Source organism: Scatophagus argus, chromosome 10 (assembly GCF_020382885.2).
Source record: "Scatophagus argus isolate fScaArg1 chromosome 10, fScaArg1.pri, whole genome shotgun sequence".
Lineage (NCBI taxonomy): Eukaryota > Metazoa > Chordata > Actinopteri > Scatophagidae > Scatophagus > Scatophagus argus.
The window spans coordinates 20,062,909-20,082,909 of NC_058502.1; the positions used below are offsets into that span (position 1 = coordinate 20,062,909).

The 20,001-nt window shown below is 40.2% G+C and overlaps 1 protein-coding gene across 1 annotated transcript; it reads left to right on the top strand.

Moving 5' to 3' along the window:
- Positions 1-652: 652 nt before the first annotated feature.
- Positions 653-15,534, top strand: rel (v-rel avian reticuloendotheliosis viral oncogene homolog). Its single transcript, XM_046401105.1, has 11 exons — positions 653-769; positions 1,165-1,203; positions 2,966-3,105; positions 3,325-3,473; positions 4,707-4,798; positions 11,124-11,264; positions 12,086-12,190; positions 12,419-12,637; positions 12,731-12,796; positions 12,934-13,008; positions 13,119-15,534. The coding sequence occupies exons 1-11, from the start codon at positions 763-765 to the stop codon at positions 14,033-14,035; spliced, it is 1,950 nt and encodes a 649-aa protein (XP_046257061.1). The 5' UTR covers positions 653-762; the 3' UTR covers positions 14,036-15,534.
- The last annotated feature ends 4,467 nt before the right edge of the window (positions 15,535-20,001 follow it).

Sequence of the window (20,001 nt, forward strand, 5' to 3'; positions counted from 1 at the left end):
TGTTTGTGTAAAATCTTAAATTGCTGTTTTACTGGTAGCTGCAGGCAGGACTATTTCTTTGCTGGGAGCAGTGATTTATCTGCAGGTTGTCTAACCTACTAATACACTAACCTGAAAATGGCTATTTTTTTTAACTCTTATCATATATTTTACTAATTTAAGGATTACAGAAACGGCATTATACCGTGTGTAAGCTTGAGGCAGTGGTAGGCTAACTGTTTCCACCTTTTACGCTCACCAACTGCTGGTTCCAGCAGCTGGCTCACATCAGGCATCCAGGTGAACTTGATGCTCCCATGCTTCACACTAAGTGCGCATGTGGCAACAGGCAACAGGTTTACATTCCTGCTAATAGTTGATTATTTGAGTGATTTGCTTTCTCATTTGCATTTATTCTTTCTCGTGACCTTTTATTCCAAACTCAGCGCTGCTTTTCTCAGCACCACGTCTCCTTATTTTCCTCCATATCCACTTTTTCTCGGCCGGTACACACGGCCTGTACGCTCCGGAGGTGCAGGCGGGCAACGCGCGGGGAGTGAGCGTGACGGTGCTCAGAATGCTCACTCCCCTTTCACTGTGTAATACGCTGCTGTGAAACTCGGCTTCTGATTGGTCAGTTCAGATTAAATTGGGCGGTGACCGATGGGAATTCCCCCCTTTTCTAACAAATATTGCTTTTTTAGATCCGCTGTCACTCATTCAGCTCGGAGTTCTCCAAGAGACGATAACTTGTAATACGGTGACAGTGAGTGTCTGTGCATCATGGATGGTGAGTAGCAACACCTTTATTTACTGTGTATGAACAAACCAAACCAGAGGTTAAGCTAAAACATAATAAAATAATCCTGCCCGCGTTGTTCAAAAACATGGACGGAATCAAACGTATTTATTTTAGTTTGATGAATATCTTGATTCTATATGTATAATAGCTACACAGCTGTTGAATTGTTAAGTGAAATACTTTTTATTATAAGTCTGTATGACAGCACTGTGAAACTTCCCCCTTGTTGCAATGATTGACAGTGTTTGTGGAGTCAGTGCCAGTAATTACAGGACAGCTTTAGCAGAACTGAATGTGCTTACAAAACACTACAAACCAGTTTGAGCGAAATATAATTTAGCAAGTTTGGTGTCTAAGCCTGTATGTCACATTTATCTCCTCAGTGCTTATGCCCTCCATGCTAGGGGACGATCCACACCTAAGTAAGTACTTTTTAATACCTCTTATGTCAAAATTAGTTGCCTGTCTCCACAAGTCAAAACTTAGATGAGCCAAACAGTCTGTGAATGTATTGCAGTGTTTTCACTTCCTCATTTTGTTTTATTGGTAAGCATTACTTTTTTCAGATGTGTGGTGTGTGAGTGTTTGTGAGAACCAGAAGCTCCTGTAACCATCATTTTTTTTTATAGTTTGTGGCATATGAGTTTATTATTGTAAATGTCAGAGCAACATCATCTCTTAAGTTCTGTGTTTGGGTGAAAGTATCTGCAAAATGAGGAAGGCAGGACGAAACCGACCAGCTTTGTTTTTGGCATACATACGTTTCTTAATTATATCAGAAATGTTACGGGACTTGTTTCATACTAGATTCTGTAACATAAGAGGCAACACTGTACTTTGGAGTGCTTGTCGCTTGGCTGTCACATCCACAAAAATGAATTTTTGTGTAGTTAAAATCAATGGAAACACTGAACACCAAAAACAGACGCACTTCCCGGATCAGTTTTAGTTCCTCTCTCACACAGGCATCATGTGGGGCAGGTTTTGTTTCTTGCAAAAGGGTCAACGTGGTGCAGACAAACTCGTTTTATGCTTTGTTTTGAATAGCTCAGATTTGATAAGGTGCACTTTTTTAAGAAATCTAAGACATCTAATTTCTTGCTGAAAAATTTTAGACATCTAGTTTACATATAACATTGTTCCAGATGCATGTCAACACATATTATAATGTGAAACTTAACCTCACTTGACAACTTCAAAAAATGTCCACTTTTCAACCAGATTCTGGATCATTTAAACCAAGACACTGAAAATCAACCAGACAGTGTTCATATGCTATGATTTAGCAGTGGACTGACCAAAAACAGGAAGACTAGACTTTAGAGTCTATCAGTTATACACAAATACAGATACATTCATTACACAAACGTTTAGACACCATCAGCCCTCTGTGTTGAAAACAAAAAGGAGAAATAAAGAAAAATGGTGGAGAAAGAGAGCACTAATCAGTGCCTGGTATACTCTAAGTCATGTTTTCCATAAAGCTTAGATAGCTGACAGCGTCGATGTAAAGATCATAGAAGGGGAGGATCTCTGAAGCCAGCATTTGGTAATAGTGTTTAAGATGCAGATGTCTTCTGGTGCTTTTACACTGTCACTTCAGACATGTCTGCAAAATACAAAGAGAGAAACAAAATGTTTACTATAAAACACAGGCTTTAGGATTTGATTTTGTGATTGTGATTTTTGCCATTTAGTACAACCCCTTTCAACAAGGCCTATTCTTACATAAATACCAAGACGTCTTTTAACCAGCAAAGTCAGTCTTTTCTGGGTCAGAACTGTACTTAACTGAGCATATGTTAACTTGACTGATCCTAAATATTGACTGTGTGATTCTGTGACACCTGTTACTCCAACAAAAGTCAAGCTAAAATTACCAAAATTCAGCAGTGGTGTTTAAAAAAGCAGGAAGTATTCACGGTTTGGTCATCTGAATCTAATAATCTCTGAAACTTGGTTGGTAAAAGTACATTTGGTTTTGTTAGTGAACTCACTATATCAAAACACAAAACCACTCCTGTGGTAATCCAAACAGACGAAACAAAAAGCTGAGATTTCCATCTGATTTGTGTACCAGTTCAGCTTGGCTCTGCACTATCATCACATCCCCCTTTTCCCATTGCTTAATCCCTTCCTCTCCACATCCTTTCACTCACTGTTGCCGTCATCTGCGCTCTCCAGTGGCTGAGCCGGAGATCCAGATCTTTGAGCAGCCCAAGCAGCGGGGAATGCGCTTCAGGTACAAGTGTGAGGGTCGCTCAGCCGGGAGCATCCCCGGCGAGAACAGCTCTGACAACAACAGGACCTATCCCAGTCTGCAGGTCAGTCAGCAAAACTTTCATCTCCTCAACCACAAAGATTCACAAGTTTATTTCTACATCAAAACACCTGTGGAGCACATCTGGCTACACTGGTACAATAGAATAATACACAAGGCCCTTAAAGTCCCTTTCACCTCTGCACTTTTGTCTTTCTGCATGCGAGTGCAGGAATATCAGCCCGTAAACGACTGTTTAAACAGCCCCCCTCTGCCTCCACAGATCCTGAATTATTGCGGTAAAGGGAAAGTGCGTGTTTATTTGGTGACCAAGAACGAGCCATACCGACCGCATCCACACGACCTGGTGGGGAAGGACTGCAAAGACGGATTCTACGAGGCCGAGTTTGGTCCAGACCGCAGAGTGATAGCGTGAGTTCTCCTTCCACGGTCGTGTTCGTCCAACAGTACTGTGTGGTAGTACTCACTGACCTCACTGAGTGACTGTTGGATTTGAGTATTTATATCTCTCAGTTTTAATCAGTGTCATCAGAAGAAGTTAACACACCCTCTCTGTTGCACACACACACACACACACACACACCACAATCTAATCGATATGCTCTCTATTAACAGTATTTCATGTTTCACTTGACGGTTTCAGAAAGCACTGAGTGTAAATTGTTGACCTCTCAGATACAGTGGAGGAAACTCATACAGCAAAACACATACACACACACACAAACACACAAAGCATATTTGTCAAACCATGTCTGTGATGAGGATGGCAATATGGGAATTCCCCAAGTGACATCACCCATATTTGCTGTGTGTTTGAGGGAGAAAACAGAGTGTGTGTGTGTGTGTGTGTGTGTGTGTGTGTGTGTGTACTCATGCATGTATTTTGAGAGTGTGAATGAGTCAGTATCTTTTGCTGTAATTTGCAAATATCTCATAGACTTCTATATTACAGTCAAATCAGCAGTTAACCCCAATATTAAAAATATACACGTCTTTCCTCTTAGCTGTAGTGCCGCTCATCCATCTGGATTTTCTTGGTGGGAGGTGTAGAGTTCTGGAGGTATCGGCTGTAGAGACGTCTGTCTTCTCTTGAATATAATGGAACTAGATTACGCTCCACTTCAACTCAAACAGGCAATGTCTCCTTCCAGAGACCATGACCCATGACCATTACTCAAGATAATCCACAGACCTTGTTGTGAGCAGTTTTATGTTAGAAATAACTTCTTTTCGCGCCACCTTGCGGGAACGTGCATATAGAGGCTAGCTAACTAAGCCAGCTGACGTTACACCAGTGATGTTTACGTCCCACCGTGTCGCTGGCACGAGCCACTCGCCACTGAGTAGATACGCATCTTCTTCTGCGCAGTGATACGATGTAGTTTGGTAGGAAGAAAATAATAAAAATCCAGATGTATAAATAGCTCTACAGGAAAGATGAAAAATGTGTATTTGGGGCAAACTTTCACTTTAATTTACACTTTCAGCCCTTTCATGTAAAGAGTAAAAATGAATCCAACAGATTTGATTCAAACATTATCAGAAAATCGATAGTTTGGGCTAAACAGTCAAAACCAGATGTGTTACAGTAACAGCACGATGGTGTCAGTTTCACACACCCCCGTTCTGTTATTATCCCCACAGGTTCCAGAATCTGGGCATCCAGTGTGTGAGAAGGAGGGAAGTGAAAGACGCAATCGTACAGAGGATCACCAGAGGAATCAACCCCTTCAGTGGTGAGTCCAGTCGCAGTGGTGGTCCAGACGTTCAGAGACCAAAACCAACCGTGTTTAGGTCGATATTGCTGTGGACATAGCTGAATCAAATGGCTAACAGTATGACTATTCTTTAAGGTTCTACACATAATAACAACGAAGCCTGTACAACACTGATGTACCAGAGTTTCTTTTTGAATATCTGCCTTTGCACTGTGCTTTTATCACTATATCCCTGACAAATGAGTGTGAGCCAATAGCATCAGTTTGCTAATATATCATTCAGATTCTAAGCAGCAGCAGACAAAGTGAACAGCACCATTGTATTTGGTCATTGTATGTTCTGCTGCTGTTACTGCTGTTTTTGCTGATTCTCCTGCTGTCGTCGTTACTGTTAAACAGGTTGACAACAATTCAAAAGAATTGTTTTCAAAGGCTGCTTGACCCAGTTCTCAGACAGTTTGAAAAGATTTTCCTCACATCAAACCAAAAATCCGCTCTCTTGACACCGCACTGTCTATGATAATGCCATTTCCTCAGTGTGCTTTCACTCTGCAGTCCTCCGGTGCACGCAGACAGACAGACAGACAGCGGTTCTCGTGTACAAACAGGCGTTGAGCTACTTCCCCATTCTTGGTCACAGTTGCTCAATTCAGCACAGTGCAGGATGCCACGTGAGAGCTGGGAATGCAGGATTCATTAAAAGGGGGAGGGTGGAGGGGGTTCCCCAGCTCTCAGAGATGATGATAAAAGTAGGGTATGGTGCTTTACAGGACTGTAAAACCGTGAGTGGAAGATTTATGATCTGGTTTCATTTGAACATGTGTGTGTTTATTGTGTGTGTTTGGTGTTTAGCTCTAAGCTTATATTTGTTTCAGATATACATTTTTAAAAATGGACCATGTCTGGCCTCAGAGTTCTTTGTTACTCACACATATTTCACTTACTTGGAATTTGCTCCAACAGTGCTTTGATTTATTACTTTCCCTGATTGCAAAAATGTCCTCATCTGATTCTTCCCTTTCACTCGGGCAAATGCTGTCCGAAAGCCCAAGCCCTGCATACATAGTGTGAGAACTCACTCTAAGTATAAGACTTTGTAAGGCTGTGATAAGACTGACATTAGTTTCTCGCTCTGTCGACCAAGCTTCACCATATATGACAACATCTCTATTACCCTGCTGGCTTCTATTTAATTTTAAGAACTAATTTAGGTTCTAGAAGTTGAAGACATAAAACACTTCAGGTCTTGTCTTCCGCTGATGTATGTAGGCTATACAAATGTCCTAACTGCTACCAGTCAGGATATTTTATTTCGTGATTCCTGTGGTCTGTGGTATTACTCAGTGAGTAATGATAGAAAACGAGAATAAAACCAGCAATGTGATTTTGTGGACTTTGAAAAAGTGATGCTTTCATATCACCATTTGCCGTCTTCCTCGTGTCATTCCTTAATGGAGCACTTTAAGTAGTTCTGTTTATCATCTCAAATGTATCTTCATTTAAAAGGCAGCTACTAGATGACCCAGGATTTGACCTTCAACGCAGATGTAATCACTAGCTGTCAGTCTCGATGTTTCGCTTGTACTTCTGTTGGCTTACAACGAATGTGGCTTTAATTTCTAGTTTAACCAACATTACAGGCAATCAGAGCAGGATTCATAGTCTTGTGATGCCGACAATAATCATGTGAAGTGCAACTGAGATGAAAAGTATTTATTGCTACACCCTGTGCTATGGACAGCTTGTTGTCTCCGGTCTTCCGCTCTCTTCAGCTCACTTCTGCTGTGAAACTCAGCTGCTTCCTGTGTCAGAGAGAGATATGCCCCCCACACTCAAACAACCATCTTGCACATACGAACCCCTTAACCCCTGAATACTGTGTGTGTGTGTGTGATGTAGTAATATGTTTCTCTGTTACTGTTCCCTCTCATTTCACACTTCGGTGGTACACCTGGTGAGTGTTTGCTCAGTTCGCAGCGCTTTCTTGACCACGAAATGTACTCGTCTCGGCATTTTAGTAACCTCACCACTTTATATAGCTGGTGCATGAGTGCATGTACAATAACTGGTATAGAGTTGTTGGCAGGCCCCCAAGGGGAAATTGTTCCCAAGCATCAGTACACAGGCTGAAGGTCTTATTGATCCCTGTGTTAGCGCGTCGTCGTTCCTCTGTCTATCACTTCGTCGTATAAAACCATCGTGAGTAAACCTGCATAGCCAACCTGTGTCTTAGAGCAAATTTCTCTTCTTTTCTCCACTTTAAGTGACAATATTCAGACAGCAGCGTAATGCTGCAGTGGAACAGGGTACTAAAACAGTGGAACTATTATGATGGAATTAGTATAAGAAGTCTTTCATAATCATCCCCACTGAAAATATGAGTTAACTTTGAAATTCATATCATTGTTGGCAGATTAATAGTTTCAACTCAGTATAATCAGCCTTGACAAATGAGCGGATGGAGGAGAGGAATGTCGAGTAATATCAGCAGAGGTTTGGTCATTTAAAAGTTCCTTAAACCCGAATGCTTTCTGTTACACAGATGATGTCAGCAGCTGTGTTTGTCTTTGCATTACTGAAGAGAATTAACATGTTGGAAGTGTTTTTTCCATGACCTTTTATTCATTTATTCCAGAAGAAAACTGATCTGTGTGTGTGTGTGGAGCATGTTAAAATGCTACGCACAGTAGTTCCAATAAAATGAAGGTATATATGCCATGTAACTTTAATATATGATAACAGTCATTAAGACACACAAACTGAATGATGCATATCCCATGAAACGTCATGACATTGTGAGTCATGCAGTGGAGACACACTTTGTGGTCATGTTTGGCACCTGCCTCCACTTCTTTCTCACTCTCACACTCTGCTCTCACATCTTACACCAACCACTCACCCCGCACCCACCCACCTCCAATCCCCCGCATCACCGTCCCCGTCACCACCACAGCCAATGACCATATCCCCATGCAGTTGCAGCTTCATGCAACCAGGATGCCCGTTACCTCAGGGCCCAGTTTTTTTTTTCCACAACACACACTCACTCACCACCACTTTTACATCCAACCCACTTTCCTGCACCTGTCCAGCCTCCTTCAGTAACACACTCCACAAACACTCACGCACACAGACAAACAATACTATGTTCCATCAATATTCGCTATAACAGTTCCGCTTTCGTACTCAAGCAAGCCTTCATTTCTCCCTCCTTCAGTTTCTCCACTCTGTACGTGTATCTGCCTCCTACCACAAATAAACCTGATGACCTAACAAAAATCTGAAGTGAAGCACAGCTGCATGAATTTATGCTTACAAAGAGACTGTTTAGCTCCCAGATGTTGATTTTGGGTATTATGGTTGCTGTTGTCATTGTTCAAAACGCACAAATCTCGTGAGTGAACGCGCCTTCTATATGCTACATGGTACGTCTGCTCTCAGAGAAAATGTTGATGAAACTGACCCAACATGTTTATTACATTTTTTATATTTTTTCATATAAGAACCTGAGCACCTGCTATATCTTGTGATAACAATTAGCTATTGTAAAGAGATTGTTTGGCATAATTAAAATTACTATTCCAAACAGTAACTCATAAGGACTTACATGCTTCTAAAATGTTTACAGTTGTCAGGTGCTTGTCTTTGAACAACAGATCTACATTCCTAGAAATATGTAACTAAGTGCATTTATTCAAGTACGGTACTTTAGTAAATATTTTAGGTACCTCACTCATTACTTGAGTATTTTCTTCTTTTTGCACTTTCTGCTTTTACTCCACTGTATTTCCAGGGGGAAATTTGTACTTTCTCCTTTTTTTTTATTTTACTTTTTGTGTAGTTCCTTTACAAGTGAAGATTTCTACACCCAAAACTTACAAAATGTACAAGTACAGCTGAAATGATTAGTTGATTAATCATCCGACAGAAAATTAATTGGCGGTATTTTGATAATCATTACGGTCCCTTCAAATGTAAAAACATTTCATGGCTTCAGCTTCTGGAATGTGAAGATTTTTAAACTTATTTTTAAAAATACAAAACTTATCACAAGTTTGATTAATGGAGAAATTAATTAGCAGATTAATCCATAATGATAAATTGCAGTCCTGTATAAAATAGATCAGAATGAGCTCCACCTCAAATGCTGCTTTTACGTTGATGCATGAGTCATAAAAATGTAACAGTCAGAGTCTGAATACTTTAAGAACATTTTTCTGATAATACAGACATACTTTTACTTAAGTAACATTTTCAGTGCAGGACAGTGTGGTATTAATATTTTTATTTAAGAATCTGAGTACTTCTGCCACCACTGCATGTACTGCATGAATACTAGAAGCAGGGGGAAACAGCTAGTGTGGTTCTGCTTGAAGGAGACAACTTCTGTTTACTGTACATTTCAGTTTTTTTGTACAAATGAGATATGAGGTGTTAATTAGCAGGGTTTAGAGGATTATTTTTTTTTTACTTTTGGACACACTCAGGCTAGCTGTTTCCCCCTGTCTTTATGCTCAGCTAAGCTAATCAGTTTCATATTTAACAGACACTTATCTCTCAGAAAAAAAGCAAATAATCACATTTCCTAAACTGTCTAGCTATTTCTGTTTGGTTGCATCCGCACAAGACTGCTGCTGATATGAAGCAGGGAGGACAATCTGAATGCTGAATGCTATCAGATATGGAACATTGTCCTAAAAGTTAGAGGCAGCCTGACATGTTTTGGCTAAATCTGATATCTAATATCAGAGTTTTTGAATAAAGCCTGAAGTTTCATGTTGACTCCTGTCAGAAGTCAACATGTGTTTTGTATTGTAAGAGAAGCTTAAATGCTTTGAGAGACATGTTAGTAGCTGTTTTGTTCTTTTCCTCACAAATTTGGTGACTTCTGACTAAGCAAAATCCAAGCAAACTTGAAACTGCACTAGTGACCAGTGATTTCATTCAGACTTGAGTTTTTTGTTTTTTGTGTGTGCTGTATATACATATTTTTACCATGGCAAACATGAAACAGCATAAAACCAGTTCTGGTATGATAGTGTTGGTGTTAACCTTTTTGAAATCACAATGAAACAGGTAAGAAACACATTCTGATGAAGTCAAAAACCAAGCTTAAAATTTGACTTGACGCTTGCTCTGGTCCCACCACTTTCACACACGTCAGGAGCCACTGTGGTCACTCATGCTGGGAGTCTCATCTCTTGATTTTGTGTTGAACAGACACTCAGACACACATTTCTTTCCACCCTGAGGTGACGTTACAGAGCGTCACCGTGGCGACAAGTTGTAGGCGGGGATGGCCTTGACAGTAGCACAAAAGATAGAAATTGAGAGATGGAGGAAGAGAAAGTAGGCAGATGTGAAAGCCTGTTGTGTGTTGGTGTGTGGGCGTCTCTCAGTGAAAGATCTCCCTGCAAGGTGTGCGTTGGTATGTTGCCTCTGAGGGCGGTATGTGTGACGCTTGCATATATATATATATATATATATATATATATATGTATATATATGTGTGTGTGTGTGTGTTTGTGTGCAGATGAGAGTGTAGGCCGAGGATGCCTGAAAGAGCTTATCTGTGACGTGTTTATGTCGATCCAAAGTTGAGGTTTTGCGGACGTCCTGCAGATTTGACTACCTACCTATTTATCTATTTATCTGTGCTTTGATGCTATCACACAGTCATGTCATTAATTGTTCAACATGCTACTTTGCACATTTGTTCATTAAATCACACTTATATTAGTTATGATGCACACGGTTACATTATCATTACATACAAAATGAGTTCAACCAGCTCTTAAAAGGTAATTCCAGCCAAAGTGCAAAGAGAAACGTCTGCCATTATTTGTTAATGGTCGTCAGCTGCAAAACAGCAATTAAAAAGCAAAGTGTATTTTCATAAACCATATCTTGGTTACTCATGCTGTGCTATTAGCAGTTTTCACAGGGACTGTCATGTAAGTAGAAAGCAGTTCCAGTGAATACTCCTTTCACCTAAATCTACAGAGCAACTAAGACATTTTTTTCTTGAAAAACCAGTTCCTGACGCTGATGAATTTATCAAATGTCATTGCGCAGCACAAATAAAATTTATGGCCACACAAATCAAATCAAAATTCTTCATGTAAAACATTTGATGAGTTTATAAAATATGATGCACTGTCATGGTTTAAACAGCCCAGCAGTGTATAAAGTAGTTCAAATGAACTCAACCTCAATCAGTTACATCTGTATATTGCTGCTGCTGCTTACATATTTTCAGTCTGATGTTTCAGTCTGATGAGTGTCAGTATTTGCTCCCACCGAGCTGTGACACTGACGCCTGTGTATATCTGTGTGTCCTCAGTGCCACACGAGCAGCTGCTGCAGACAGAGGAGTACGACTTGAACGTGGTTCGCCTGTGTATCCAGGTTTTTCTGCAGGATGAGAATGGCCACTACACCCGACCACTCAACCCCATCGTCACCAACCCCATCTATGACAACAGTGAGTGGTTGAGTTCCGTCTGCTTCAAACTGTGCTGCTGCTGACATCATTTTGGGCAACTACAAGTGATTAGAACATTATGAAATTGGCAGATAATTGTACTTACAGAAATACAAGCTGCCTGGTGTGTCCACCTTAGGGCTCAATTGATAATGAAGTTCAAGAGCTAATGATGATTATTAATTAAAGCTGTAAATATTTTGTGCTAATATTCATGTCATTTCATAAACCAAGAATTTTATTGACGTTCCAGTAGTTGAAACAAAGAAAAAGTAATAATAATGTGCAAGGAAGTTACACAAGGAGCTGTGTTTACACATGCAGTCCATACAGTGTGTACCTGTAGCTTGGCAGTCTGTCCATGTAAGTGCTTGTTGCAAGACTTGTGTGCGTGTGTCCAGTAGATTTGTTCTTTCAATGCTGTTTCAAGTGTTGCACTTGAACTAGTTCAATGTTCCTCACACAAATTAAGAAAGAGGAAGTTCTTTATACAGACTAACCCTCAAACAACACCGTTACCATGGAGCACTTCCTCTTCTGACAGCAGGCATGTGATATGTGACTCAACCTGGTGAGGCTTGAACTGTAAACTGAATGTCATGTTTACCCTGATTCAAATATTGAACATGCTACGCTGAGCCACTAAAGCTAGATTTTCACAACAATTGATCAACTAGATCAAGTAAAAGCAGATTCCGACATTATCATTCTTGTAAAAATAAATGTCATCATAGTTGCTGTATGCAGTCTGACTTATTAGATCTGTACCTGATGGATTTCATGTTTTATGTTTTTATGTTAACTTGTTTCTGCATCATCAGGAGCTCCAAACACAGCTGAGCTGAGGATCTGTCGGGTCAACAGGAACAGTGGCAGTGTGAAGGGAGGGGATGAAATCTTCTTACTGTGTGACAAAGTACAGAAAGGTATCAGTGTTCTGTTGCAATTAATTTATCAACTTTTTTTTTCATTTTAGCCATTTTACAGTATATTGTATGTTTTTCATCAAACTTGCATCTTTTTTCTCTCCATTCATCTTTATTCACTACATTTATCCATTAGTCCATTTTGCTTTTCATAGAAATAGTGCCTATTTCTTTGAATGTTCATTCAGTTTTCCATTTCTGTCATCCCATCACCCCCCTTTCCTCCAGATGACATTGAAGTGCGATTTTTCTCCTCTGATGGCTGGGAAGCCAAAGGCTCCTTCTCCCAGGCCGATGTTCATCGCCAAGTAGCCATCGTCTTCAAGACTCCGCCCTATTATAACACCTCCATAATGGAGTCGGTCACTGTGCACATGCAGCTGCGTCGACCTTCTGATCAGGAAGTCAGTGAACCAATGGATTTCAGATATCTGCCCGATGACAAAGGTCAGCAGTGATCACCTTTCTGAAACTATCACCATTCTGCTGTGTCTAAATTATATTCAGGTGATGTATGTGAACATTTTGCATTTGGTACAGATCCTTATGGCTACAATGAGAAAAAACGCAGAAGAGAGAACTTGATGAGGATATCAGGATTGTCAGGTAAGAGATACGGAACTGCATATGAGTATAGTATAATCAGTACAAGATGCAACACACACATGTGCTAGTATGAGCATGTCCTTTGTATGTCAGTGTGCATGTATGTAATTCAACAAATGTTTCTGGACTGTCTTTAGGTGGTCCTTTTGCTTGTCTGGCTATGAACAGGCCAAAGGCAGTGCCCCAGAGTACCATGAGTCACATGCGGAAAGGTAACTTGGATCTCTCTCTCAAATGATTAAGCCAGACACAACATCAGTTCCCTCCAGATCTGAATACTGCTATTCTACAGTGCTAAAAGTCACAACATTATGTTTTCTAGATCCCAACATGTACCTGAGGCAGCAGCCTACACCTACAGTACAGCAGCAGTCTACTGTATTCAACCAACCCTACCAACCAGCCCCTCAGAATGTAATGATGACATCACAGGCTCCTAATGTACCTGTCAGCCATTCATGGGCAAATCCCAACCCAGCACCCTCAATGGAAACAGTCACCGTAAACCATTCTGGTGCCATAAGCAATCTGCCACATACAAATAGCAACAGGCAACAGTTGCCAAACCGTGTAACGGGTTACAGAATGCAGCATAACAACTTCGAGAACAACGGTCTCCCTCATCTCTCCGTGAGGGACTTGCAGTGCTTGGATACAGCCCCCCAGGCACCTGGAATCAGCCAGTCAGAGTCCCAGCGCCTCTTCCACCTGCATCACCAAAGGGAGGAGCTCACTTCTGAGACCCGGGCCCAGAATCATGTAGGCAACCAGAACCTCGGTCTTCAGAGTGTGTGGACCAATTTCAATACCTCCAGTTCAATCCAGAACACCTTTAATGGGTCAGTACCTGGAGGTGGAGGGGGGTCACAAGGCCTGGGCCCTTTCCCCTTGCTAGAGGGAATGGAAGGGGAAGATTTTCTGAAGGGCCTGATGGGAGGAAGCTCTCAGACTGGCTTCCAGCTGAAGCAGGAGTCCCAGATCACAGTGGGACAAGAGACCCATACTTCACTCATGCAATCTCCAAGAGAAAGCCAGGGAAATACTTACACCAACTTGCTTCCTCGACCGATGAGCAATGGCACCAACATGGATCCACTTAGGCAAGATGGTAGTGGCAACAGCCAGCCTCTTAAAAATCTGCAAAGTCTTTACTCAAGCACCAGCATGCCATCAGATGTCCACTATTCAGATTTGGATGAGTGGCTCAAAGCCACTCGGCAAACCGGCTACAAGGAGTAACAGTTTTTGGTATCAAGTAGTAAACAGAGGCAGCTCCAAGAAATGCATTGTTTTTGTTTAGCCTTGCAAAGTGAGAAAGTTTGTCTCACCTATCCTGGCCTTGTAAGGTTCCATGGGCATTTGCTTGAGTTATTATGTCAGTGGGCATTAGAACAAAATTATTGTGAGCCAATTGGCATTGTTTTTACAATTTATTATGGACTAGTTCCTTCTTTCACAAAGGCACCACCAAGACTGCTTCTTACTTGCCGAACATGGCATCTGCTAAGCTGTCATTGGTCTTTGGTTCCGAATATTAATCTGGACAGTCACATTTCTCTTGAAAATTGTCAATTAAATTTGATTTCTTAATAAATTTGGCACAAGAAATAGATCATGCTTTTGTTCAAACCAAGGTTTACAATTAGTTTATGGTGCGATTCTGTACAGATTCTACTCCCACCTGAAACCTGAGGTGCCAGGTTTTATCGTTGTTCTAATCATTCCTTTTTACTGAATGACTGGTTTGGCCATCCCCTGCTGATGCTATGGATGGATCTCAATGGATATTCTCCAGACATGAGCTCACGTGAGTTCAACAAGCTTCTGCAAGGCTAAGGACCTGTATGTGGATGGACCATGCTTTAGGTTGTAATGATCAAAAGACATGCTGATGGGTTCCAAGTTGGATTTTTGAAGAAGCGAATGTAGTACTTTCTTTCTTTCTTTTTCTCAGGTGAAGTTGGATTCACTGTCAACATACTTCATAGTAATCAATGTTTAGCTGGGTGATCTTGAGAAAGCAGGGGGGGGGGCAGGTGTTGGAGGTAAATAGATGCTAGGGATTTACAGCTTAAAAATGGCTTTTTATCAGGATTTACTTTTTATTGCTTTGGAAAGCATGGATTTTTACATAATATACTGTTTTACAGATATTTTAGCAGAGTATTTTCTGTTAAGTGCCCTGTATATATATATATGTTAGCCATAGTTGAGAGTGAAAGCAATAACCATGCTAAAACACTCAAGAACTGGCAAGGTACCGAAATTTCCATTGAGGAAGTTGGAGGAAGCACATTCAGTGTTGTCTTTCCTTTGTAATGACTATGTCATACCAGTGATCATATGTTATTCACAGTTCTCAGAGCATTTCTACCAGATGTTTTATTGATACAGATGTTGATTTTGTTTTTTGGGTTTTTTTTGTCGTTTCATTCATTCAGCTGAGGCTTTTACAAGAAGCTTCACAGAGCGTCTTGCTCAGGGGACACATGAACAAACACTGGCTCTGGTGTGGGTGTCAAATCTGTGATCTGGCAGCAGCTCTGTCACCTCTAGCCTAGCTCATCCTAGCATGTTTTATTATCATTATTATTGTTGTTGTTATTTTACTTGTGCCTTCCAGAAGCTTTTTGGTTTTAAGTGAAATTAAATATTTTGATGACTACTTTGTAAGATTTGCCACTTTGGATTATTTTCTACAGGAACAGTTCTTAATAAATGGAATCTGTTTTATTCCACAACTTTTGTCATTTGATGATCATTTATATCTCGTACACTGGATGATCTTCACATGCAAATATGTGACAGTTATGCAGGTGATAAACCTTGACCAGACATATAATCATAATGGATGTGGAAGAGGAATTGGGCAATTCATTATTTTCTATATTGGGACCCCTCGGCGTGTACTCCTGAACTTTGCTCCTCCCATAGTGTGCCAAAAGTTTATGTTTTGAAGAGCACCTGTGTCTGAATTGACCTAAAAGATATGATCAGTCAATAGAACACTGTCTCATTTACAAGGACCTATCATGTGCTGGACATATCAAATGTCAGCTTTCATCCTAGATGACAACCAAGCCCATTTTGGGAGATCGAGAAATCATGTACTAAACTAGCTGAAGCTCAATCCCCAGATTGTAAACTCTACAATCACCTAGTAGACAATAGTTCATGAAGTGAGTAGAGGAGTATACAGACGACAGTTCTGACCTATTGCTTTCATGGCCACACACAAATATGAAATTGCTAGGTATAACATAGTAATAACATCACTTTTGAGTCTTTAACATGCTGATTTAACATTTTGTGCCAATGCACATCAGTACAAACAGAAGAAGAGATTTAACATCAGTAAAACAACATGAGACCATCAATTAAAACTCCATCATAAAAACGTCATATAAAGGGAATATGCTTACTTGACCTTACGCATTCTTCTGAAATGTTTATGGTTTTCAGGTGCTTGTCTTTAGTTTGAGTTTGATTTCTTATAGATTAATCAACCGACATAGCATATCAATTAGTAGGCTGTAAAGGTGCTGTCAGGTGTATTTTGTTACCTTTGGACTGAGCCACGCTAGCTGTTTCACCCTGTTAAGCTAACTATCTCCTGGCTGATTAATTATTGTACATACAAGATAGTGGTATAAATCCTCTTATCTAACTCACCAAGAAAGCAAATAAGTCTATTTGGCAAAATGCTAAACTATCAAAGTTCAGTTTGTAACATTTTAGTAAATAAATACAAGGTTTTGATGGCTTGGGCCTACAAACTGGATACTCTGATAACATTGGGTGTCTGTTGCTGAAAAATACTTGATAGTTTGTGTTTTGTGCAGAGAATATGGATGGATTTAGAGTTCACCAGTTGCACAATAAAGGAAATGTAGTGGCTATAATTACAGTCATTGTTGAGTAATATCAGCTGAGTAAGTGGATACAGCATTTGGCCCAAACACTTTCAAACATTTATTTTGCTGTTAACAAGCCTCTGTTCAACTTACAGTTCAAAACCTGCGCAAAACCGATATGAATCATATACAGTGGGTTTTTCTGAATAAAATTTGAAAATATGTGTGTTTTTTATAGAAACTGTTTAGTGTTAAAATTTTGAAAATAAAGATTCTTTTTGTTTTTAGAAACAGCTCAATGTTTGAAGGACTGTATATTTTAATTGTTATCTAATCTCTTGTCTCTTGTATATATTAGCCTAACAACTACTCGCAGACGACCTTTCAGTTTCTCCTATTAAATGTAGAATATTAATGCAACTTAGTACTTAAAATCTGCCTACTTGTATAATATGTTTTTTTTTGCTTTCAAGCAAAAACACATGGTAATGCATCTCATCCCTTTGTTATGATCTACATCAGATAAAAATTTAGAAAGTCTCTATGTCATGTCCTGGACAACAAAATTAAGTTTTGGTTTACACGTAATTTTAGATGAAATGACGTGCAATTCTGACACATGTGAAACTGATTGTTACCTCAAGGTTTCAAGAAGCTTTTGATAAGAATGTGAGAAATATTGTCTGAATAGCTTCAACCTCTGGAGCCTGTGGATCTTCAGTGTCTTCCTCAGTGGCACTTCAACAGGGCAAATGCTTGCTGACACAGCTATGAAATCCCTCATCCACAGACTGGAACTTAAATTTAGTAAACTGATCTTATAAACATAGTATATGTGTTATATTTAGATATTTTAGATAACTTGTACTTCACAAAGCATATTAAGACTGTCCTCTCCTAAGCAAAACATTTAAACAAAAGTCAGTATCTACACTAGCAGATCTTTGAGGCTATACTGAGCTAAAAGGTATGTCAGCTACCATGCTTATAATGACAATGCTAATATGCTAATGTATAACGGTTGTCCTTTGATGGGGCTAACATTTGCTAACACTGGAGAGTTGTGTGAAATGGGAATGCTATTAGATTTGCAGGTCATAAATGCACAAGTTCAGACAAAATCTGACTTGAAGATAGTAGAGAAAAGGTCAGGAGATCCCCAAAATCATTAGGATTCATCTCCTGGGGACTATGGAGGTCTGTGCACACTTTGCAACATTTCATCTCAATTGCTAATGAGAAATTTTAGTCTGACTGACAGACAGACCCACATAACCATCAATAAAGTCACGCTGTTACCATGGCTGTTTAAAATTCCAAAATTTGCATTTAGACTGCAGTTGTTTGTTTTCACTTTATAGCCCCTAAGATTATACCAATGAGCATTGGCATATTTTTAGCTTTAACTCACACAGACAATACTGAATTCCTTGTACAGTTTTTTGTTTTCATCAGTGTCTTTCACATTTTCATCACAATTGGGCAATAAATGCTTATTCAGTGTCAAATCAACATTTTGATTCTAATCTCGTTTCTAGAAAACATATGCATTCATGCCAAGGTACTTTACAAGCAGTGTGTCCTGAAGCGTCATTACCAAGGAATCCAGGATGTGCTACATTGGAGATGTTTACTTTCTGTTGTATTAGGAGGCTGAGGTGAAATGCTGTACGTAGCTTCCTTCCTGTCTCGTTGTAAGGAACCACAGTGAACCTTGAATTAAGTTCAGTGACAGATTCTGTGAACAAGCCGGTCACAGCCTTTTTTTTTCCGTTCACTGGTCCCAACTCAGTCTCAGATTGCAATTTTGTTATTTAACTTTCAATTTCATCTACAGTATTTGTCATTTTTATTCAGACAGCCTCCTGAACCAAAACTTAAATGTTGTAAGTCAAAACTGGTAATTATAAAAGTTCCTTAGTAAAATTTAAACACAAAAGTCTAGATAAGTTTGCAGCTGCATCCTTTGGTTAAAACGCGACAAAATGCTAAAAATCCTATGTCTGAGATATTATGATCTTTGAAGTTCATAGGAAAGGATTACCACAGCAGGAGACATTTAGCTAGCTGCCAAATGCACTACTATGTTCACTAGTTAGTCATCAACTTTGTCTTTAAAGACAAAGTGGGAAGGTAATCAACTGTGAGTTTATCAGAACTTTTCTGCTGTGGTTGGAAACAGTATTGACAAGAACGGTAAAACTGAAGTCCTTACACAAATGCACTACAACCCTGAACCTGTGTAGGTATTACTCAGAGGAGCTGTATGATAGATAGATAGATAAATACTTTTTTCATTCCCGTATGGATAAATAAAATCTTCTTTATTGCTTAGTGAAAGTCTTATTTGGGGACAAAGGATCTCCTGAACGGTTCAGTTCTGCAGCGCCATGAGAGGAGCCATCCACTGCTGCTGCAGTTCCTCTGCCCAGCCAAGAAGCTGTGAAGAGGGTGTCTGCTATTGTCCATTATAGTACTCAGTTTCCTCAGTGTGTACCTCTCCACCACAATGAGTCCAGCCTCCTGCCGAGCACCGATTTGACTTTTTTAGCCAGCTTGCCCTGTCGCTTGGTGCTTTTGTCTGTCAGGCTGCCTCCCCATCACACTGCAGCATAAAAGACGGTACTGACCACCACAGTGTGGTTAAACATGAGAGTAGACTCATATTGTAGATCCTCTGGAGGGGCTGAGCTAGCTGGGCTGCACAGTCCTTAAGGAGTCCTGGTCCCACTCCATCTGGTCCTGCTGCTTTTTCCTGGACACAATCTCCTAAGCTCTGCCTTCACCTCAGCAGCTGTGAAGGACAGGGGCGGACGGCCAGGTGTGGTGGTAGGAGGAGTAGCAACTGAAGTGGTGAGAGGGGGAATGGGTGCTGAAGCATGGCAGACACTGGCCATCCATCAAACCTTTTGTAAAACAGGTTGAAGTCATTGGCCTTGTCCACATCTCTGTCCATAACCTGGCAGTTCTTCACTGAGTAGCCAGTGATGTTCTTCATTACCTTCCACCCTTCTCTGATGTTGTTTTACTGCAGCTTGCTGTCCACAGTCCTTTTATAGTCTACCTTTGCCTGTTTCAGTCTCTTCTTCAGTTCAAGTTGTACAAACCTGAGCTTCTCCTTGTCTCCCTCCTTGAATGCCTACTCCTCTGGTTGAAGAGATGCTTGATGTTACAGGATACCCAGGGTTTATTATTCAGGAAGGCAAATATCTAAATCAGTTGACTTGGACAATAACTGAACTTGTTCCTCCCAGCTCCTCAGTACAAAATGTTCACTTGAGTCCCTAAGACAGCTGGTCATTGTCTCTAGAATTTACATGGAGCAAGCATGCGTTTTGATGACGATAATGA